This window comes from Netta rufina, assembly GCF_964035555.1.
Source record: "Netta rufina genome assembly, chromosome: 6".
Classification (NCBI taxonomy): domain Eukaryota; kingdom Metazoa; phylum Chordata; class Aves; order Anseriformes; family Anatidae; genus Netta; species Netta rufina.
Window position 1 is genome coordinate 18106824 of NC_140129.1, and position 24401 is coordinate 18131224.

The window sequence follows — 24401 nt, forward strand, 5'->3', positions numbered from 1 at the left end:
GGCAAACATGGGTGTTCCCGTGTCAGATCCCTACAACGGGAATGGACTTTCTGATGGCTATGCGAACCTACTTGGTTGCAGTAACAATAACAGGTAATAGTGGCAAACAGCAGAAAGGAAAGGATGAAGCTGGAACTAATGAAGAATGGCACAATACTCATTTCTCAATTAACTATTGCTAAAGTAGATTCAGAGCAAATATTCTCCCCATATGCCTTCCTCTTAATTTCTCAGTCATGAAGTTTAGTCTCCTTTATGTTTTTCTTGTTGACTCTTCTCATGGAGTAAGACCTGTCTAGCTGTTACACCAGATTACTTATTTGCAAAGGAGTGTTTAATCCTGTCCTAAGAATGAGCTGTAGTCACCTCTCTAATTTTTTTTTTCTGCAATTCCATGCTGTATTTCTTCTGTTGACTATATGCTCATCCATAATCCTAGGTACTGTGTTCAAATGTTATAATGTATAATTTTGCTAGATTGATACTGAAGAAATAATTCTTATCTTTCTCTGTTACTCTCCAAAAACTCTATTCACTGTAAATAGAATCTTTTAGATCCTTGGGGAAAAACCCTGAAAAAACTAATAAACCTTAATGACAAATCTAGCCTCTGAACTTCTGAGGGGAACAAGTTTTATCAGCTCAAGTCCTGTATTTTTTAAAGCCCAGAATTTGCCAGCCTATTTACACTTCTATGGAGTGCTCAGAGGAGCTTGTTCATTTTCCAGTGGATATCTGCAAGATAGCTAAGATCCTACTACTTAAAGCTTTGTTGATGAATATTCAAAAATACTCAAAACTTGTGTTTAATTCAGTACAAAGGTAGTCGAGGTAGACTTGTGTTACAGGTATGAGATGCTCCATTTGAAATCACAGAATCACAGAATTATCTAGGTTGGAAGAGACCTCCAAGATTACCTAGTCCAACCTCTGACATGACACAAGTTCTCTGTTAAACCATATCACTAAGTTCAACATCTAAACGTCTTTTAAAGACCTCCAGGGATGGTGACTCAACCACTTCCCTGGGCAGCCCATTCCAATGCCTAACAACCCTTCCAGTAAAGTTCTTCCTGATATCCAACCTAAACCTCTTGCCAGGATATTAGGAAAATGCTAATTGGAAATAATTAGGAAAATGATTGGAAAATGCTGTTTAACAACAGAGCAACTAAAACTGCTAGTCTCAAGATCATAGCTCTGTACCTTTGATTGCAGTAGTTAGTGTCAAAAGACTAAATAACTTGGAACAAATCCTTTCTGAAGGTAAATCTGAAGTCTATCAATTTGAAGGGTTTCCTGAGAAGGAAAGCACTGCTTTTAGTAAGGCGTTAATAGGCTTTCAGAAACAGCAAAAACAGGTACTAGATTCTAATTTATATTGTCCTTCACCTGATTGCTAAGCTAAGAATTATAGTCGGTTTTGTCTACTCTTCAGTTGCAACTTAGGAAATTCAGTTTCTGTGCTCACGTCATTTCTGCTGTATGAGGATAACCAGACATTTTGCAAGGTTATCACTCTTAGCATTGGTTACTTAATAGCACTCTAGTTATGTATACATGTATACAAGTTAGGGTTAGAGACTTAAAGAAGAGAGATTTTTTTTTTCCTTTTTACTGAAAATTAAACTGTTTTTGTTTAAATGTACAACAATGGACTGAAACCGGAATGTACATAAAGACACGATAAAATGTTTTCTTTGTTCAGTTTGGGTAGCCGTGATGGTGCAAATAGTGCCACGGGTTTCTTGGCATTAAAAAATCTTAATATCTGATCAAAAAGGAATTGTTAGTAACAGTAGCCTTATTATAAATTGAATCAGGGTTGGTCATAAAACTAAAATAACACAAACAATTTCATTTTGGTGGCTTAAATGATTCTTCCAAAAGGTTTTTTTGATTTTTTTTTAATTGTATAACTTTGCATGTTGTTATACGTTTGTTCTATTGTTTCCTTGAATTACCAATTAATAATTGTATTTTACAAACTCATTGATCTTTGTTTTTTCCTCAGGAAGTGTCACTACAGCAGACTGCACAGCCTACGTCAACAATAGTTCGTCCAGCATCGCTACAGGTTCCTAATGTACTGCTTACAAGTTCTGACTCAAGTGTTATTATTCAGCAGGCAATACCATCACCAACATCTAGTACTGTTATTACCCAGGCTCCATCCTCTAACAGACCAATAGTGTAAGTTATATAAATCTCAGTCAAGTTTCTTACAGCTTCTGAAACTATTTTTTCTTGTTTACTGTCCGTTACTGTTTCTAGAGTTAATGTACGACTTTGAGGTGCTTTAGTGTAATGTGGTGCTTCACAACATACAAAATATACAATTTTCAGTACATGTGAAATATAATTCCATGTTTTCCACATCACTAAGTTCATATTTTTAATTGCTAAATAAATATTACATTAGAACTGTTTTAAAATAGATATATACATATATTTATATAATATAAAAGCTTGTTCTCTTCTCAGGATAAGTTTTCTTTTATATACATCATTCCTTTTTCAGTCCAGTTCCAGGTCCTTTTCCTCTGCTGTTACATCTTCCTAATGGACAAACCATGCCTGTTGCTATTCCTGCATCTATCACAAATTCTAATGTGCATGTCCCTGCTGCAGTTCCAGTAAGTAAGCATGATGCTATATTAATTTGAAAGTTTAGCAGGTTTGCATAAGTGCAGCATAGAACTTTAAACAGCTGTTTTGGCTTCAGAGGGTAGTGCTGTCATATGCTCTGTATTATGATAACATACTCAGGTTTTCTTCATTTTTATACTTTATCTGGTCAGCTTGTTAGACCTGTCACCATGGTGCCTAGTATCCCAGGAATCCCAGGGCCTTCCTCCCCACAGCCAGTGCAGTCTGAGGCTAAATTGGTAAGTGAAAAACTCCATTATTCCTCAAGAAGACTAACTTGAGAAATTAATTAAATTCTTTTGCTTTTTAAGAATGGCTTTAGTTTTCTTTTGTTAGTCTAAAGTCTGCAAGTACAAATTTAATAAAAACAGAAAAATACCTGCAATTATTTTATAGTTATGTCAGATTCCAGCATGTTAGTTCTGTTGCTAACAGTCATTTTGGTCTTTTTTTTTTTTATTATTCTTTTAAGTGAACTAGATTTTCAACTGAACTCGTTCTTGCTTTTTGTATAAAAGGGTAGGAAACAGTTAATATAAAGACAAGATGAGTAGCTTTTCAGTGATGAACGTCACCTTCAAAGAAGCAGAATATAGTTGCTCCTAAATAATGTGATGTTAAAAAAAAAAAAAAAGGAAAAGAAAGTTTTATGTTTTTTGGTCTGTATTTTTATCTCAAATATAGATCATCTGGCAAGTTTTTTTCTGTGATTAGCATTACTGGCATACTTAAGAAATTGTGTTGTGTGGAAGTTGTTTCTGTGGGGTATTGGGTAATTTGGTAAAATCATGACTAAAACAGGCAGAGGCTTTTAAAAAAAAAAGTTAGTGATCACATAAGGTGGTAATTTGAATTAACTTGAAAAAAAAACTGCTACATTAAGTAGTTGCTTTGCTGTTTATTGCTGTCTTTTTTTTTTTTCTTTTTGCTTGTTCCAACTTTTCAGAAGCAATAGAAAACTATTATTAAACAATATCAACAAAAACGTATCGACAAAATGCTTGTATCTGTTCTCTGGAGTAATGGGGTTCCAGTATAGTGGGAACACTAGTCCACATTCACCACGTACTAAAAGTATTATGAAGTCATCAGTGAACTGACTCTTCCTAATTCTGTCAGGTTATCCTTCATTTTCTTCCTCAGTTGAACTTTTAAAATAGTGTAGAGAGGGACAGAAAGGATAAAGGTCTGTTTCTGTGCATCCTTGTAACCCTTGGGCTGGAGTGAGGAATATCTTCATAGCTGAGAAAATGTAAATGTAACCAGGTCTGAAGGGGTGAATTTATCTTAAATGTGGGAGGGAAGAATGTAAGAAAGTGAAAATGAGAACTCTGCCCTGCCCTGCCCTGCCCCACCCCTGCTGGCCAGAAATTGCACATTTAGAGTTAGACATGCGTTAAGTTTTACTTTGTGAAAGTAGCGTCTCCTAAGTTGGGAAGGAAATTAGGTTCATACTGAGTGGTCTGTTCTTATGGAGCTTTAAAGAGGAGAAGGAGACACATGCATGTGGTAAATACTTTGATCTCACGTTGGAAGAATCAGTCACTCAAATGCAAAGAAAAACAAAGATCATTAGACTTAAAATTTGACAGTCTCATTAGTCGACTCGTTAGAATTTAGCTAATATATGCACTTCAGTGATTGCCTATCTTTTTTTAAATGAGACTGTAAAAAGTGTATTTGCAGTATTTCTTATTTCCCTCCTTGTCTCCTAATAGAGAACATGAACAGAATTCAAGAATATCAGAATTATGTGTATTTCTTTTGCTCATTTACTTTTATATAGTGCCTATTCACAAAAATAAAAAACTTAATTTCTTATCACTACTAAAATAAAAGCAATTTAATGAGAAACTTAATGTTTATGCAGAAAAGCTTCCAAAAGAAAGACTAACTCACTATGCCATGTAATACATTGTTCGTATATATGTCATGGTTTATTAACTGCAAAGTTCCATTTAATCTTAAAAATTAAACTTTTGGTGATGCCAAATCCATTTTTTCACATACCTCTTGAAAAAAATTTTGCTTGCTACATACTAAGTTCTGCAAAGGTGTGGTAATCAGTTTCGTTTTCATTTGTGCTCTTGGCTATGCCAAAAGAAGGCATCTTTTTTTTGCAGCTGCTTCTTTACTTTTTATTTCATTAATAATTCACTTCTGAAGGTGAAATAAAAGCTATTTTATTGAATTAAATTTAATAACCAAACAAACGATGTATTGGCTGATGGAATAGATGTTCCGTCTATGTAGAGGAGACTAATTTTGGACTTACTGGTAAGCTTTAAACAAAGACGAGGCGGGAACACTTCTTACATTCTTTGGTGTACCATATTCTCCCTTCTGCTTTATTTTGGGATGAAGTCTGTCAGCTTAGTATTCTTACTGTCTTTTGAGGAGAAAACTGAATGGAGGGAGCTGTGATATTCCTTTCTCAGTGATCAAGGCCCAGGAGTCAGGACTTTATAGATCTTTGGAATTGACTTGGATGTTGCATTTTTATTTATTATTTATTAGTTGGAGATTTTCTGCTGTTCTTTAAAGATACATATTTTTAGTCTCTCAGATTTTTTTTCATATTGCATTATCAAATGTTGAAATACAATATGTAACAAATATATATACACAAAAACCATGCTCAGACAGTTTCCTAACGTCCTCAGATGTTCAGGCAAGATTTATAATATAGGGGATACAAAATTTGTAAAGCTTATGAGTTGCGTGTGTTTGTTTTTAACTCCAGAGGGTTTTGTGATACAGACTTCTGGTCATCATTGTTTGCATCCTTCCTTTCTCTCAAGACTATACTTTCCTATATACACTTTTCCTATATCATTATATACAGTATTCTGCATTTCCTGCTGTCACATGTGTGACAATACTATTTCAAGGTATTCTTAAGACAGATCTACCTGCTTCAGAGATTCTGAGTAAAGTTCTTGAACCACTTAAAACAACATTTTTTTTATTTTTTTTTTTTACTTGAAAATGCAATTACCCCAGATTGCTGGATTGTTGCCAGATATAGAGCTGTCCTAAGTAGGAGTCACAAGTCTGTATGTTTTGGATGAAACACCAGGTACAAACCAGGAAGGGAAACAGATACTTACCTTTGTTTGTACCTTGTGCCTTTCTTTACAGAAGCCATCTCTGCAGTTCATTTCTTGCATGACTCTTCAAGGAGCTAACATATTTTAGTTTTGTTACCAGAAGAGTAACCTGTACTTTGATTTCATTCCTCATCTCAGTTATGTTTCTCTCTTACCTGTTTACAAAAGGCTACTGTAATATAGACATAAGATTTTTTTCTTTAAGGTGAAGGCAGGAACTTTGACCTTTACAAAAATAAAATTAGAGATTGCAGTGCTATTATTTTCTAACAGTTATGGTGATTAATTATTTAAATGTGGGTTTGGGCAACATAATCATTTACATTTACATTAATAAACATGTTCATTAATGTAAAAATATCACAATTTTCTTCCATATTGATCAATTACTTGTGATTTGCATATACCAAATTGTATATATATAACGCCCTGCGGTTCTATATTTAAAACCATGAGTGAACTTCAGTAAAAACAAATTGACATTACAATTTCTGAAAGCTAAAGCGTAAAATAACTGGCAGACTTGTTTGGTAATGGGCATAGGACACCTTCCTGGAGCACATTTTCAGGCACTGTTAACTACAGTTTTGAAAGTGTTTGGATCCTTTTCCTCCTGTTGCATGCAGAATTCAAGTGAAATATGGTTAGAGATTTCATTCAGGCATAACTGCCTTTTACTGGTATTATTTTGAAAATATCTTTATATCTTGTACTGAGAGTGGCACAGAATAGGAGTGAAAATGAGTTTCAAACTTTTTCAGAACACTTAAAATAAATTATCTGTTTTTATCACTATTCTTTATTTCTTGTGTCAGAGGTACTAAATTCTACATACTTCATTAAAATCAAACACACAGATCAGTTTTGTGGTATTTTAGAGAGACTCAAAAGTAAATGTAATAGTTCTGTTTAACAAAAAATGTTTTCAGATAAGGAGGGGATCGTAAGGAATTGGAACAGATGATTTTTAAAGGTCCCTTCCAACCCGGATCATTCTGTGATAAGGATGCATAATTCTAAGTATTACAGACTTGCTTCTAATCAGTTTGTGAGAAGATCTGCTTTCCATATATGAGCCATGAACTATTGCTAGTTGTAACACATCCCTGTTTTTTGAATGTATGGATTGTGGATGCAAGCTTAACGTTCAGACCCTTCTGCATGGATTGCAGAAGTTTCTTAAGAAATTAAAAAAATGTTTTAACTTTCACTGAGTGTTCCCCCTACCTTCTCTTCCCCATATAAAACCTTTTGTCACAAACTGAGAAATACTTTGCACACAGTGGGCAACCCAGAGGCTTTCTGCAGGAGGTTTCTACTGAGAACTGACAGAGGGCAGCTTGGCAAATGTTCAGAAACCTACATTAACTTGCTTGAGCCTGGCATGGGACCTTGTGTTCAGCAGAATTCTTCTGACCTGTCTCTCTGCATGCCGAGCTAATCAGCAAACACCTAATGAGCCTACTCTAAAGAAACAGACCCTCTCACAACCTACTTCATTTTCATATGTTCTCTGGGGGTGGAGAGACAAGACTTCATAAGGACTGATGATGCTGCAAAGACCACAATAATGATAATTAACTTGCTGAATTTAGAAGATTATGCTGTTAATTAGTTGCAAAATAAAGATAAGTAATAGAGCAGCAGATGGTAGGATAACACCCAGGAGAAGGAGGGTTATTACTCTGATGAGCTTTTGTGGCAGATATGAAATATGGATCTGAGTTTTTCATAAATTGTTTCTGGAGAATATTGTCTTGTTTCTGTGAGCTCTTGATGGAATGATCTAGCCCTACCAAATTTTGACAGATGCGGTGAGGATTTGTTTTCAAGGATATACATGAACAATAAAACTTTGCTAATAAAGACTTTAAAAGCTATTAAGTTATCTGAAAATACCGCTTTTAGTTTGCCTCTAATAGGCAAATAATGTCAATCTTTGGTTATCATAATTTCCTCGCATATTAATCATTACATACGTTTATTCTAATATTTGTTTCAATATACTTGATTTATAAAACCGAGATTTCCATAGTGTTTGGCGTGAATATCTCCCAACTCACAGGAAGCACAACATCCATGTAGTATTTTACTACAGCATTGCCTTCTGCAATAGGAATCTTTTAAAATGCATTCGTTTAATATCTTCTTGTGAGAATCTGTAAAAATACTTGATTTTCACAGTATTTCCATATTTGTGGTTAGTTCTAATCCTAACTATTGAAACTTCATGTTTGAAACTGTGATATAAAACTAAAGCCAATTATTTTGCATTAGTTTCCAGAGAACCCACACTTAGATTTAACAATCTAATTTTCAAAATGTGTTTCTTTACTTTGAAATGTACAAAACTGTATTTTTAAAATGCTATCATTAGTGTGGAAAGTCCTATTTCAGCTGTTTGCACATCCATTATGCCTGATACGTGTTAATAATGTTAATAGTGTTGTGGTATTGCCTTCACTTCTGCTACTTCCAAATGAAACGTACAATAGATACATTTAATAGCATTGAATTCCTAATTTTTTTCTTTAACTTTGCAAATACTTTTGTAATGCAGAAAGGAAGAGGTAGAAAGAATGGACCTAGACAATAAGTTACTTGCCATATTTGGGGAAAATGAAAAAGCAAAGCCAAAAACCACCCAAGTGCTAATTTTATTTCATCTCCCAAATTTTCTGAATTGGACACTCTTTTGCTAAGGAAATGGACATGAAGAATGAAACTTTCTAAAATAGCTGGCTTTAAGTAAATACTATAAAGTATTTCTAACAGTTCATGTACTTTGTTTTTGTTGTGGAGGATGCTTATATCAAGGCTTGCTCATAGAGCCACAGGCAGAGTTGAACAGGCACACTGGCTGTACTGATATGGTGTAAATGTTTGTGCTCCAGTGCCATGAAGTTAGAAGTTAGCCTGTTGTTACTGAATTTATGTATCTAGCCCATTAAATTGGATGGAATCTACTGTTTTTACTTCTCATGGCAGTGGAAGAGAAGACTGCCTGTATATAATAAGTTGCTATGTCGTGGCTGAGTAATTTTTGGTAGATGTAACTTTTCAGAACCTGTTGATGTCGTGGCTTGAAATAGAAAGCATGCCCTTAAAAGCCTCAGTAGGAGTTGAAATACAGACAACATAACTAATTTGTTATAACTCCCTAGTCTTTATTTTGACTGTATGCTTTTTGTGTCCTGCTAAAGGGCAAGTTGTGATGCAAGAAATACAGCTGAAGTAATTCAGATAGTAAATGAAAATATATAGTGAAAAAAACAGGTGCTAACTTATGGAAAGGATATTCAACAAAACATTAAATACATAGTATTTCCTTTTTTTTAAAAAAAAAAAAAAAAAAAAAAAAGTGATTTGCAAGTGGTGTGTCTCTGTGGTAGTCCTGGTAGTAATTATGGAAATTATGCCATTTAATGACCAGAATTAGTTTGAATTCTAAAAGGCGAGGAATCATCAAATCAACCTTTCCATTTTTGTACTTAGATCATAGAGCTTGGGTTTAGTAATTTTGATTAAAAAGAAAGCACTTGGTCCTTTCTGCTCTTGTTTAGCTGGAGACAGGGACTGAGTTTTTTTGTTAGGCGTTTTTCTGAGGTGAGTTAGGAAGGTACAAGGAAGGTATAAGTTGAATGCTGTGAGTTTGCTTTACTGCAGTAAAGAAAGAGTTATGAGGTATCTGTAGCATTAGGAATTTCAGTGTACTGTTTGCATGCTAAGAATTTCAGTTGTTGTTTTTTTTTCTTTTAAATACATTTTTATTATCCATCTTTTAAAAATTTTTAACCATCTTTTAAAATGGTGCTATCTTACACTGAAGTCTGCAACTATTCTAAATTCCTTTAGTTCAAGTTGAGCACTGGGGGAGTTGCTGTAAATTTCTTGTGTTCGTTTCTTGTTCTTGGAAATTTATAAAGGTGATATAAAGTGAAGTGTGGAACAAGACTTAATTAACACTGAATTTTTATGTACACGTTTGTGTTCAGAATTATTTCAGTGCTGCTGCAAGATCAATTATTACAAACATTTCAGTGTTTAGAAACTGCCATCATTGTGAGTTACACACGTAATGTACACCTGTTCTCTTTTCCTATGTATATTAAGTCCCAACCAGCATTATTTAAGAAAGTTTTGGCAAGTCTGTAGGCAAACTAATGTCTTATCCCAGTACTTTAACCATCAAAAAACAAACAAAAAAACCTCCCACAACCTTACTGTCTCTATACTTCTATATTGTTGGCTTTGTTGTTTGAAAATATAAAATGTTTGAAAACCAAAATTCTCACAATGCATGGGGAAAAGTGACCTATAGAAGTCACTGTTTGAAGCTTCCCTACCAGCAAGCCAGCAGAGGAATTTTAGGATTTTAATGATTCTCTGTGTAGTCTTCAAATGGGACGTCTGCTAGTGGGTGATTACTTGCACCTTTCAAATATAGAGTCAATTTTCCATATCACAGACACAGTTTTTTTGCAGTTCTGGCAGAGGTGGATTTGCAATCTGTTGTTTTAATTGTAAAACAGGAGCCAGGGAAACCTGTCATGGTAGGAGAGAGCTGTCACTGTATTCCAGTGGCTTAATTGCTGAGAGCTGTTGGAATGCTGTAGTTGATAGGGTGTATCTACATAAATGGATGCAAAGTCCTCTGCTTATTTTGAGCTGGCCAAATGCAGCCTATCTCTAGCATTATCAAGATGCTCTATTAATAGTTAGTACTTTGTCAATGTTTTGTTCATACTCTAAAACATGAGGATACAGGAGTTCATCAAAAGAACAGTTAAATGTTGCTGTTAATTAAAACTACACACAAATGTATTTGGCGTAAAGGATGTGGTAGAAAATGGTTATTTTTATTGAATTCTCAAAAATTAAAGTAAGGAATTGAAATTTGTTAGTCAGCTTCAAACCAAAGTATCATGGCTTACTGAGTACTATGCTGGTATTCCTGCTACCCTCGGGGTTTCAGGTAATTTTATGCATGTCATTACAAGCGTAATACCAGTTTCAACAATTATTTGTTCTTTGCTTTCAAGTCACCTCTTTGTGGGCACAATTCAGGCAGTTTTCTGTTTACTTCTCCATGCAGCATACAGTCCTGTTCTTTCTGAGATGCTTTCATGATGCTTGCAAGTTGTCATCTGCTAGTAGGTGTATGTCTAGATCACTGTTGAAAGCCTGTAAAAAGGCATACAGCTATTTTAGAGATGGAGCTCCTGTTGGCAAAGTGAAAATAACTAATAACTAACATACATCATAACTCCTCAAGTGATGCTATAATTGTTACAGTATTTCCATGATGTGGGGGAAAAAATGTGTTGTTGTTTTTTTTTCTTTCAGAGATTGAAAGCAGCCTTGACCCAGCAGCACCCTCAGGTAACAAATGGAGACACTGCCAAGGGACATCCAAGTGGGCTGGTTAGGACTCAGTCAGAGGAACCACGACCACAATCACTACAACAACCTGCAACTTCAACAACTGAAACACCGGTATGACAACACAGTGCACGTGTACTTTCTGCCTCCTTCACTGTATGGAAAATAGATCTTTTTGCTAAAATGTTGGCAGAATCTCAGTGTGTAGTTATGCAGCAGACTGTTTTTTCTTGGTGTATTTTATCTGCTTATGACTATACATAATTTTGAGAGGTTGCTAAGTCTCTACTGGGTGTGTTATCCTGGTGTATTACATCAATATTTCTGTAGCAATAGGATGTTTGTTGTAATGTCCTTAAATATTTCTAGAACGTGTCATTCAAGATGACAATTTCGAAATAGTTGTTATCTGTTTGTTTGGATTTAGAACTGACTCCTGATTTCTGGAGTGCATTAACAGGAAATCTTGTGGTAACTGAAAACTGTACAGCTGGTTGATATATAATTGAAGAAAACTTAATTTATTTTGCATTTATATTGCATCTGTCTAATATTTTATGTCATAAATGCTCTTAGTGTTTGTTTGTTTGTTTTTTTTAACTGCCTCAGTGATCATGGTTGTGTTACTTAGTTTGAAGGATCTTTTCTGCTCTGCTACAAGAATAGTTTCAGTACATCCTTCCAGGTGCTGAAAGGAGGGTTGTGAGGCTAGGGATGGTAGTCTTCTCCTTTTGGGGTGATAGATGAGAACAGGAGAATTAAGGACAACAGCTCTGACTCAGAGTAGAAGTGGGAACCCTGCTGGAGAAAAGAGCTATTTCCAGGAATGAATCCTGGAGGACTGCAGCTGTTCTGCTTCTAAGAAACTTGTTGGAAAAGTGTTTCCTTAAGAAAGTGAATGGGTAACAGTAGAAGTAGTCAGTATTCCTAAATAAAAGGCCAGTAAGACAAATGTGAAAGGTGTCAGTGTCTTTTCTCAGGTGACAAGTGATAGGATGCTAGGAAACAGCCTCAAGTTCCACCAGGAGAGGTGTAGGTTGGACATTCGGAAGAATTTATTCAAAGAAAGGATGGATAGGCATTGGAAGGGGCTGCCCAGGGAAGTGGTGAGTTGCCATCCCGGGAGGTATTTAAGAGACATGTGGATGTGGTGCCAAAGAACATGGCTTAGTGGTGGACTTGTAGTCTTAGGTTGACGTTCAGATTTGATGATCTTAAGAACCTTTTCCAACGTATGGTTCCCAATGATTCTGTAATACCAAATTTGTAAAACCTGTATACCCTTGGCCCAGAAACCGAGGGACTGAACCTGTTTATGCCTGTAGCCATAGGTGTAAATTGCAGCTGCAGGGAAAGCATTTAGATTCTGAGATTGGTCAGTGTAATCAAATAATATATCAAAACAAATGTTTGGAGCAAAAGAGAGAAAAATACTAGCCATTGGAAGATGATTTCCTTCATGCTATTTTCCCCTACTACCTGAAGTTTTTTAAAAGAATATTGTCATAATACTTTGAAGCAGCATTTTCAAAATGAAAAGATTGTTATAAACTTATTTTTTTGTTACTTAATATCTAGTATTAAAAAAAAAAATATGCAAGTGTGCTATTCCTAAAAATCTAATAGGAGTTCCCAGATTTTTTGTTACCTGTCTAGAATTTATGACAAATTGGTATGCCAGATGCTGTATTTGTGGGTTTGGTTTTTTAAGTTAAAACTGTAACTTTCTTACTGTGCTGTACTGAATGTACAGGTGTACATGTACAGCTGTGAAGATACCATATAGACAATTATGTTGTGTCTGTCCTATCTGTTGAAAGAATTTTAAGATCCATTATGTTGTTACCGTAATTCACTAAATCCTTGTCTAGGGTCTCTCTACACCTATGAAGGGAGTATAATGTATAGTCTAAGGTAATGAAATACTTTGATCCTGTCACTGTGTGTGGGTGGATATAAGGGAGGTTGGTGTGCAGTGGTGGGGAACATTACATTAACAAATAGGAAATTGCTGTTTGGAGATCTAGGGATCAGTAACTATCAGCATTGAGAGCATTTGTCAGGCAGTTTCTGTGTACTGGAAATAAATAATTCTGTGATATTTCAATTGTGATTAAGTTTTAGTGAAGGGTATTTGGGAAGAGTAAAGAGTAGAGAATATATTTCCTACCAAATCTAACTTTTCAAATTTATTATGGGTGAAAGGCTTCTAAGAAGTTGACTGTTTGTAAAGACTTTGTCATCATGTGTCATCAAAATTGGTAAAGAGAGAGACCATCTAAAGTGGTGTTGTTTCTGTGCTTTATTCATATGTAAACGTCACATGAATTTAACTTCATGAAGTGATTGACATTTTAGTGCAATTTTAAACCAAAAATAAAGCCATAATTAAAATGTTAAATGTTAATGTTACATGGTAAGTAAAGAGTGTAAATACAGTGTAAATAAGTTTTTAAACCATAGTTGTGCCAGTAAATTACATAGCTTTCCACAAAAGAAATCTGTATAACATGAATGTATGCAGAAGCGTTGTGAATGCTTTTCTCAAGATGTGCTGTGTATTTTTACTGGTGCTGCAGTTTGAGTTGTGAGTAGTATTACACTGACAACTTCTTTAATACTTCTTGTTGTTTTCAGGCATCACCAGCTCAGCCTACACCACAAACGCCAAATACAGGTGGTCGGCGAAGAAGAGCTGCTAATGAAGACCCTGATGAAAAAAGAAGGAAATTTCTGGAACGAAACCGGGCTGCTGCTTCCAGATGCCGACAGAAGCGGAAAGTCTGGGTACAGTCATTGGAGAAAAAAGCTGAGGACTTGAGCTCACTAAATGGCCAGTTACAGGTATGCTTTTTATTACAAGTAAAAATGATTAAACTTTACTATTCTTGGACAGTGATTCTGGATCAATGGAACTTAAAACTTTGCACAAAATCTGAAATATAAATGGCTTTATGGGTCGCATAAGAATTGAAAATTCAGTATTAAATTGAATATACCAGCAAAATAAAAATATAAAAGAATATTCAGATTTTTAAGATGTGTAAACTTTAGGATCATGCCCATTTATCCTTTATTCAATTTTAAATAACTTTCAGATGGTGATACTAAATTAGGATGACAAGATCTGTTGGAGAAAAGGTTTAACAGCCTATTTACCATTTTTACCTTAAAAAACGCCTTGCTCCTAACAATTTCTATCACAGTCTGAGTTATTTAAATATATTTGGGTTGATTTCCTTTGGTTCTTTTTAACTTCACTGTTTTTTCCTTTAAAGTGAATGTAGTGCTCGTGAAAGGTGCCAGATTGACATCACTGGAAACTGAAGGCCTCTTTTGTGCACAGAACAGGTACAGCACAGGCAGTGGCAGTGCAAATCTCACCACACTGCCTTCTGAGTGTGCATAAATCCTATAGGGAGGGATGTATACTGTAAGATCGTAGTCTAGTGTATGTTGCCAGTCATTTTTCTACCTCTTCTGAGGTTATCAGTCGTTGGAAAGCTGTCATGTGGACACATTTTTCTCTGTTTCAAACAATCCATGACCCTTTTGTTTAAATTAAGAAAATATGTTTTAACATTTAGTAGTAATGTTTTCCAGTAGCACACAAGAATTGGCACAAAGTATTGTTTCAAAATAAAAAATCTAAAAGCTTTATTTTGAGAATTAAAGAAAGGGACACTCATGTCATTTCCTAAATGAAGCATCCATTTAGAAAATGTAGTGGAAAGTATTTTTGATATTTTAAAGTTTACCTTGCTGTTTCATCAGAGTTGTTCGGTGAGTCAAATTCATAGGTCTTCTGTATTAAAATCTTTCTTTCATGCTGTTTGATGAAGATGTCCCAGGTCAACCAACTGGGAGAGTAGGGCTTGCAAGATTACTTTTCGTTGTGTAACCACAATTACTATGCATCAATCATCTTTAGCTTTCTGAATAGACTAGAATAATCCAGTGGGAAGGGACCTGCAGACACCAAGTCCAACTGGCTGACCACTTCAGGGCTAACCGAAAGTTAAAGCATGTTTTTGAGGGTGTTATCCAAATGCCTTTTGAACACTGACAGGCCTGGTGCACCAACCACCTCACTAGGAAGCCTGTTCCAATATTCGCCCAGCCACTGAGTAAAGAGATTTTTCATAATATCTAGTCTATCTTTAAAACTACTCAGCATCCCAATCTGTAAAACACAAGAAATTCATATCGAAGTACACAAGGTGAAATCATTTGCTGTGTTCTAAGAACCATGACCTTTGACATGACATCACAGCATTGCTTAAATTACTTGCAAATACATGGTCTTCTCATACCTGTTCACGGTGTGTGGACCTTTCCTTTAATGTAGTCACAGCCCTCACTGTAAATCCATTAATTACAAAATGATATGTAGCACTATAACTTAAATCTAAGAAACAAGTGAAGGTAGACTTACAGGAAGAAAAGCAAAGAACAAAAAAGATTGGCTATATTTCAGCTTTCTTAGTGGAAGTAGTTTCTGGTAAGATAGGAGCTGCCCTTAACTTATGAATATCTATTTTTTTTAATTGAAAATGATTTAAGTACTGCATTGTAATGGATAACAAATTGTCACACACCTTATTTACTATAGCTGTTACTGTAATACCAATATTAATATTGGTTAGTTACAAAATTGCATAGTAGTCTTTTGCTTCTAATTAGCAGGAAAGAATCCTGCTTTTTAATACTGTGTGTGTTCAAACACCCACTTATTGGATGAAATATAGAATTAGCGTTGTTTGTAGATATTTTAATACAATGCAGTCATCTAGAGGTATGCAAATTTACTATCTGATAATGACAAGGAAGAAAGTTAATGTCTTTTATTTAAGAAATGCAGTAGCAGCACTAATAGCACAGGCAAAAAAAAAAAAAAAAAAAAAAAACTTTGTCCCATAAAGAAGGCCATAGATTTTCTCCTCTATAACAGTTGTGTTTTTTCTAAATTAATGTTGCTGTTTGTAGCAGGTACTGTTTTTGTGGTTTGTTTGTGTTTTTGTGTTTTTGGTTTTGTTTTTTTGTTATGCTGACAGTCAGGGTCAGCCCTCCTGGCCACATCCCCTCCCAACTTTTTGTGCACCCCTAGCCTCCTCAGTGGCAGGGCAGCAAACTTTTAGTGTAACTGGCTGTCCATGTAACATATTGTTGTATTTAACAGTGTACGTTGCTTAAACCTATAGTTGCATCTAAATTTTGATTGTGGTTTTTAATTATTTGTTTACGTATCTGGAATCCAAAAGATTTCCAGATTTCAAAGCATTAATTAAGTAATAGTTAACTGAAAAAAAAAAAAAAAAGATTTTTTTTTTGCAGTCTGCCAAAAGCAAGGCTGTTAACTGTGAAGAACAGAATGACTTGTAAAGAATGTTGAATGTCAGAGAAATAATTAAATTGTATTTTATGTGAAAACATTAATCAATCTTCTATTTCCGTAATAATTCTTCACTTGACAGGCTAGTACAGCTGATCAGCATAGTGGGCAGTAATGACCCATGCTTGCTTACTTATGTTATATTTAATAGTAAATTTAATAAGTTTGGAGTTTTGCCTTAGTACAGTTTTATGGACTGAGTGTTAGGGTTTAGCAGTTCATATTTTGTTTAATATCTAAACGACCTGCTCAGCTGAATTTGCTGAGATGTTGTATTTCCAGAAGTAGGTTAATACAAAAATGACTAGAAATTGCATTGCAGTGCTTCACACAACGTTTCTGACTTTTTTCAACACGGTAGATTTCTTGTAATGTCTGTGTCAAAGGTTCTAAGGTAAACATCAAGATTTTTAAGACTGGAAGTTCTCTAATGGTACATAACAATTTTGAAGAGCCTTATGTGGTTTATGTATATTCTTCTGTTCCATAGTTTTCAGCTTTCTGTGGATGAACTTCTGTATGAGAAAAGTGTAGCTCCTTACTTCAATTTTTTTGAATGTAATTTTCTCTTTAGGCATTTTTTTGTTTAAAAGATAATTTCAATCAATTACATCCTGTCAATAGTGCATGTAAGTTAGATTGGCCTTTATTGGTCTTTATTATACATTAGATAAGTTACTTCATGCTTCCAACTTTTTCAGATTTTACTGTTTGCTTTTTGTGGACTGTTTTCTACTCATATGTTGATTTGTTTATTGATCTTAAATTTTATATACCCTTTTGTTTTGCTTTTGTGCAAGATATGGTATGCTATATATAAGACGTTCTTAACGAACTGTTGGCAATGTGTCCCCAGTGACCACCCACTTGCATTGCAGTGTCAGATACTGAAGTTTGTAACATGGTCCCTATTTGGTCACTGTTGCTTTAGTAAATTTAGAGGGCAAAGTATTAGTTATTGTTACTTCAGTGTTGTAGAAGAATGTCCTGTCTTCCTTAGGAGATCTTTTTAGGTGTTAGAAGACCTCTGTTATCACCAGTCAGTGGTGGTTTGTACCAATGCTGCAGAAGCTGCTTTAGGAAAGCTAGGTTAAGAAAGAAATGCACTTAAGTAAAGGTCCTTTCCCACAAAACGGTATCTTGTTGAAGAAACAGTGTTTCCTGTTTCTTCTTTTTTTTTTTTCAAAAAGAAACAGGAAGACTGGTGTTTAACTCAGGTGCAGATGATCCACTGGCCCCAAATCTGCCTGTCTCTGGTAACAGTCTTGGTAAATATACCTCAAAATGTTACCCAACACCTTGCTTAGTGTAACGGTTAAACTGGTTCCAAGTGCATTTTGAATCCAGAAAAAAAAAAGGCAGATACAAAGAACATATTGTACATAGCGTGGTGTACCTTAGTTAGATTGCAGAAGGGAAAATATTTTATGAAAAACGGAGTACAGGTAAAAATAGATATGCTTTCCTCCAGAAACCTGCCTTATAATATTAACATGCTGTTGAAACGTGTGAACATAAAAATTCCTTTAGTATGTGAGGTGTATTTCATGCTTGTTTAAAGAAACATTAATGACTACTCTTGACTTGATTTCCGAAAAATGAAGGGGACTATTTGTCCTGCGCAAAAACTACATCTTTCTTCATGCAAAGTGTTGAATTGTTTATTCCATATGCTGCTTCTTATTAGCCTGTTTTCTGTAAAGAAGATCACATTAATTTATTTTGAATGAGTTGGAGAGATTAAATATTGTCACATACGTGATGAGAAAACTGCAAAGTATATGTAAGTTGGTTCTGTCAACCTCATTTTATGACCCGTGAAAAGTGGCCTGTGCTGGTGGCATGTATGTGGCAACCATTGACTTGCCTTTTTGTGGGATTTCACATACCTTGTGTCTTTGCTTCTACTTGCAGGAATCATTTGTGAATTGATTATGGCACTATTGGCACATAGTGTTCATGTTGCTAACAGTCCTAGCTATGTATTTAATGAGTATACCTCAACACTTTAACTTAGTATAGCAATGCTGTTCCATTTTTTTTTTCAAATTTGCTTTAATGTAAGATAAATTCTGTGATTCTGTGTGATAATACACTTGCTTTTTATGTTCTTGTTAGCAAAATTCTTAGTATTTGTAATACAACTGAGATTAATCTAAAGCTGCCTTTTCAACCATTTTTCATAATTACTAGATTTATTTGCAGTGGTAAACAGCTACTTCATTTTTATATATCCTGTTGTGTATAAAATTCTCCCTTAAATGGGAGAGATGAAGGTAGAAACTTTCTGATTTTTTTTTCCTGATTTGGTCATTTATTTTGCCAATGTTCCTATAAACTAACAGAAGTATATTTCATATTCTTGGACTTCGCTGCTCCTGTACGTTATTAAGAAGTGTCTCAAAACTACATCAGCATTTTTTTTCTTTGTCAGTTCTGTGCAGCTGCCTGCATGGCACCCAGAGTTGTGGCTCCTCAGTAAATAATATGGTGAACTAAGATGAGACTGAGAGCTGGAGGTACAAGTAGAGTGCTTCCTTAACAGCCCAAGATTTCAGGATATGTAATTACAGCTGGTAGAGATTTTGGGGGTGGGGGAGTTTTCCTGTGTTTTTTTTTCATTATGACTTTTTTTGTTTGTAATCACAATTCTCTTTTATTAGAAACATCAGTGAAGTCAGATTTTTGGCTCTCTTTCAGCTCTTGTTTTTGTTTTAAATATAAAGTTTTGACAAGGGATATTTGGCACAATAAAATGACTGAACAGAAAATTAGCCCTTAATAGTTTTTTAAGAGGACTTTGCAAGTACAAAGGCTTGACATTTTTGTCCTCTAAATGGAGGGAGAGGACATGAAAAGAAGCTTTGTCTTGAAAATCTGATAGTTCAGTTACAGTATTTGTAAATCATTTTACATAGTGTAAGTAAACCAAATAAATTCTGTTCTTAAAAGTATTTTCATTATTTTAGAATCTTTTTAGTTATCCTTTTTTCTACATAATTTTATTTGCAATCCAATTATTTTATGTTTATTTTTCTTTAAATTGCTCCCTATATCATAAACATATGTATTTACCAATTATGTTACGTGTGGTATGTATTACACTCGTGTAATACAAGTTTTCTTACAGTTTAAGTAACTTTAAGTATTTCATACCAATGGAAAAGACTTGGATTTAAAAGAAATTAACCCGTGAAAAGCATATATCATGACAAGATATGGGGATCAAAAAGCATTACAGATAACCTGATTCTATAGATATCTAAAGCTTTTCTACTGTTCTAAATGAAAATGAATCTATCACAATGCCATACTGTTCTCAGTTTGGATTGTCAATGCGGTTATGTACTGTTTCCCATCCATAGATATCAAACAGCTTTACAGGGCAGGTAAGTATCGTCCTCTCTTTTACAAATGGAAAAACTGAAGTGCCAAGAAGAAAAATGACCTTGCTCAAGGTCACCTGGTAGTGGAAAGGCACAGCCTGGGAATGAGCCCTGTCACTAGATTCTGCAAGTGCTGTCTCCTAGATTACACTCCATTTTAGTGGTATTAACTGACACTTCAGGGTTTTGTCATCATTATTAATTTTTCCTTCATACAACACTTGGTTTATGCATGGTTGCCAAAGAGAAATGTAAAAATCAACAGACATTTTCCAAATTCTTCTCCACTACTTGAGATTTTTTTTCCAAAGTATAAGTATAGTTCCCAAAAACAATTCTGCATTGCCTGATTTTTTTTTAACTTTTTTTTTTTTCCTTATCATTGGCTGTGGCATCTGTTAAAATGTGACTAGCTAAATCTAGGTTTACTCTGATTAGAATTCATAAAACCCTATAGAAGAGTCTTACAGTAGCTGGATCATGTGAATGAGACTATTTGTAGACTCTGCATCTGCAAACTGTAGATGTTGTATTTTCCATAAAAGCATTTCCTAATTTAAAAAAAATCATAAAATAAAGTTAGTCAAGATTCAGGTAAGATTTAATATTCTAAGATAAAAGAAACGTATACATTTTTGCTATATATAGACTAAATGGAAACTTCTTGAATTTTATTTACCCCTAAGTGAACAACTGAAAATCTTATAAAACTTAATACTTACCTTCAAAATGTATGTAGTTTGAGCCTGGTGAAGTACATAACTTTCTTCTCCTCTAGAATGAAGTCACCCTGCTGAGAAATGAAGTGGCACAGCTGAAACAGCTTCTTCTGGCTCATAAAGATTGCCCTGTAACCGCCATGCAGAAGAAATCTGGCTATCATAGTGAGTAATGTTCCATTACCTATAGCCTTAGGCTGCATCAATGAAATACTGCCAAAGTGAACCGAATGAGCATTAAAAATGAGAAGTGCAGTTCTAATATTACATTAAAGATTTAAAAAAAAAATCTCGAAGGTTACTGCGAGGCAGGAATGAATATGGGATATTTAGAAATATATTTTTAAATCATCTCAGTTGACGTGTTATGTATCATTGAAGATTTTATGTTGGCTTAATAAATGCATATGGTAATTAGCATTTATGGACTATAGGTTACTACACCTGTTTTGGAAAATATGATTAAAGTATTAAGAGCACATGATAAAGCTTTTTTTTTTTTTTTATACTTAGCCTAGTACAGTGAAAGGTCCTTGTGGGTTTTTTCTTTATCGTAATGAGATTTCAGTAGAGGTAATATAACAGCTGTCCTCATTTACCATAACATCCAGGATCAGTCAAGCTATTAAAATAATCAGATGCAGGTTCATGGCTCCTACTGTACAATGTCTTCTAGGTTGTTTTTATTTCCGCATTAAGCATCTACTTTTCTATATACAGGGTATTTTAAAAAGCAGTTGCAATACTGAAGGGAATATGGAGAATTTCAGTAGCACTTCTTTTCTCATACATATTTTTACTGAAAGTTGGTCATTTGATTTTTATCCTTCCAGCATTTTAAAGGTTAATTATGCTTTCCTGACTTGTAACTTCGTTTTTGGATATGATACACAGTGCCAGAACCAGCTGCTGCTGCTGTAGAATAAATGGCCAATTTTGTCCATTGTACACAAATTTGTTACAAATAACTGAGCCGGGAATGCATTAGGCAACATTCATAATATATAACCCACAGCTTTCGTTTTTATGATTTAGTGATATTTCAGGATATTTGTAAATGTGAAGATTGTTTCTGCCATATGTAGCCACTTCATTTTAATTTGCTAGTGTCAGTAATTCAGGAGAATAAAGGAACATTTTGTATTGCATGCAAACAGATCCTCAGGTGCTTGCGATAAAACTTAATGGCCACCATCTTTACTTGTAGTCATTGTAAGCAGTTTCATCAGAATGGGCAATATTTTTTAATTTAAAAGATTCAGGAGATTTAGCAACTCTCTATTGCCATATATATTTAGAATACTGATTTTGTCAGTTTTGAGCTTATAAATCTTGGTCCTTTGATCTCCAGTCATTTTGACAAGACAGAAAATAGCATCTTGGAGTAAATTGGAACAGTATAGAAATATGTTTGGGATTTATATTAACAATGATTGCTGCAGGGATGAGGCCATTATGGCTCCCATCTGACAGAACAACATAATTTCATACAGAAGCTACTAGGAATAACATTATACATGCAAGGGTTTCTTTTTTTTTTTTTTTTTTTTTTTAATAAAAAATACAGGTTTCTTGAACGTTGATGTTTGGAGGATACGTGCTCCTGAATTTGCATAAAAAATATTTAAACATAAGTCTGGCAAGCTAATTATATGCTGAGGATTTCTTTGTTGAAGTACTAATGGCAGACAGTTTAGTAGTAGTGTTTATTTTCTGCCCTCAGAAAAGGATTATGACGTTCCTAATTTACTAAGGAAAGCAAAATGAATAAGTATTAAAATCCATATTACTGGGAAAAGCCTATATTTTAGAAAACAATAATAGTAAGCAACAAAATTGGAGGCATAGCTCACCTAGTTTTTTAAAACCTTTTGAAAGTCAAAGTTCAGCACAAGTGATAGTTGCAATGACATCCCTCTGGAAGAATCCTGTCACATCGTCTTCATGTGAATACTATTAGGAAAACATGTTGGCTGACTGATTTACCCACAGTACAATTTATGAGAGGAAATAATAGTTTCAGCTAATGCGTTTATGAAAATACAGTTGAAAGAAAGTATTTTTAAATAAAGATACTATGTTCATCATGTCATGTAAGTCCAATTGCTTCAGGAAAGTACCAAGTGGTTTAACAGTCTCTGTGGAATAAACTGAAGACACCAGATTACAGAGCTCCTGCAGTGCTGAATATTGTGCGCTGCTGAGACTGTGCTAGTTTATACCATGCAGACTGTCTTTTAGCAGCTAAGTCCACAATTTAATGGGGTTTCACTTATGATGCAGTTAAATAGGAAGAAATAATCTATTGCTTTGCAGGGTATTTTTGGCACCTACTTACACAACTTTCAAGATTTTTTGGATTTTCCAAGCATGTTTTGCCTCAGGGCAAGTAAAAAGCACAACAATGAAGATATCCTTTCTTTGAAAACCATTCTTGGAGTCATATTTTCATTATTTCAAAACCCTGCTTCAAAAGCTTCAAAAAAGTGCATCATCAGGACAGGAGAAAAAAAAAAAATAGAGAGAGAAATGGTTATTGCACTTTGAAGCAGTATGAATGAAATTCTGTAGCAGTTCTTCAGTTTTCGGATAGTTTAATTTTTTTATTTCCCAAAGAAGAATGGTACTGGTTCTGAATTTATTATTTTTTAACACTTTTTTTTTGGGGGGGGTGAGGGGGAGTGTCATGTAATATGTAGGAGGCATCTAAATGCTGTTCATTTATTTTTGAGTTCTTCGATACCAGATTATTTCTAAAATTCATCTGCCATAATCAGTTTTTTCTCAGTTTTTTCTGGACTCAGAGGAGGAAGAAGGTGAAAACTTGTGAAAATTCCAGTTGAAAAAAAAATGGTTTAGATATTTTTCAAAAGGACATCATAATCTTCAAGAACAGGTGTACAAAACTGAATATAAAGGAAGATAAATAGAGGCTGTAATGCAGGTGGTATTATATAAGTGCTTTTGTGTTCTTTCCCTAGTTAAAGAAACAGTAGAAGTTCACTAATCAGTTTCAGACCTCAGGTAGCTCAAACCACTGTGTTCCTACAGGCTGTGCTGGATAGGCGACAGTCCTTCAACTGCAAGGAGTATTCACAAAAGCCAACTCAAGCCTAGAAATGTAAATTTACCAGTGAGTCCCTCTGTAGTCCCTCTATAGCTGACAATTATCATGGGGCTTCCTTTCTAGAGGTATTAGGGGACCAAAAGGAGTTGTGGATCCCATTATGTCAGTGCTTGGTGTTCTACATGTATATTCAAATGCAGTTTTGTATTCAGTTTTTGGCTGCTGTTCCTGTAAACTCAGGACTATGAAGGAAATCACACTAGCTATTCTTTAGGGTAGCACCTTGTTTCTGAATATTACTTTGCGTTCATTGCAAGTATTGACACTTTCAGTCAAACCCATTAATATAGACTAGTGTTAAGTCCGTATCTCATATAGTCATTTGCCTGCTGTAAGCTCACCACCACAACCCCAGCACCTGAAAATATGTGAATGACGTGATTTTATCTCTTCAGCACAGTGTGTTCATCTGCTTAATGGTACAAAATCTTCTGTTGTATGTTGGTGATCGTGAGTATTCTCATAACTGTTTCTTCTGTTGTCTGTATGGTCTTCTGGAGCCCAGCACAATCAGGAAGTCAAGCCCTTTTCACGTTTGTTGTCATTGTGATGTTATTACAAAACTTTCCTTTTTGGTAATAATTTATATGTTGAAGGATATAGAATAACGGAAGATCTTTCTTCCCTGGCTGAATG

At 34.7% G+C, this 24401-nt stretch overlaps 1 protein-coding gene across 4 annotated transcripts in view; it reads left to right on the top strand.

Annotated features, from left to right (window-relative positions):
* Positions 1 to 24401, top strand: part of ATF2 (activating transcription factor 2) — a 51401-nt gene that overhangs the window by 21963 nt on the left and 5037 nt on the right. For 3 of the 4 annotated variants that reach the window (XM_084288651.1, XM_084288650.1, XM_084288653.1), the window contains 6 exons: positions 2015 to 2193; positions 2522 to 2636; positions 2802 to 2888; positions 11106 to 11255; positions 13779 to 13985; positions 20698 to 20803. In XM_084288651.1, coding sequence (XP_084144777.1) covers positions 2015 to 2193; positions 2522 to 2636; positions 2802 to 2888; positions 11106 to 11255; positions 13779 to 13985; positions 20698 to 20803 — 844 coding nt within the window. The remainder of the gene's footprint in view (positions 1 to 2014; positions 2194 to 2521; positions 2637 to 2801; positions 2889 to 11105; positions 11256 to 13778; positions 13986 to 20697; positions 20804 to 24401) is intronic. The other variant, XM_084288652.1, reaches the window with a different exon arrangement.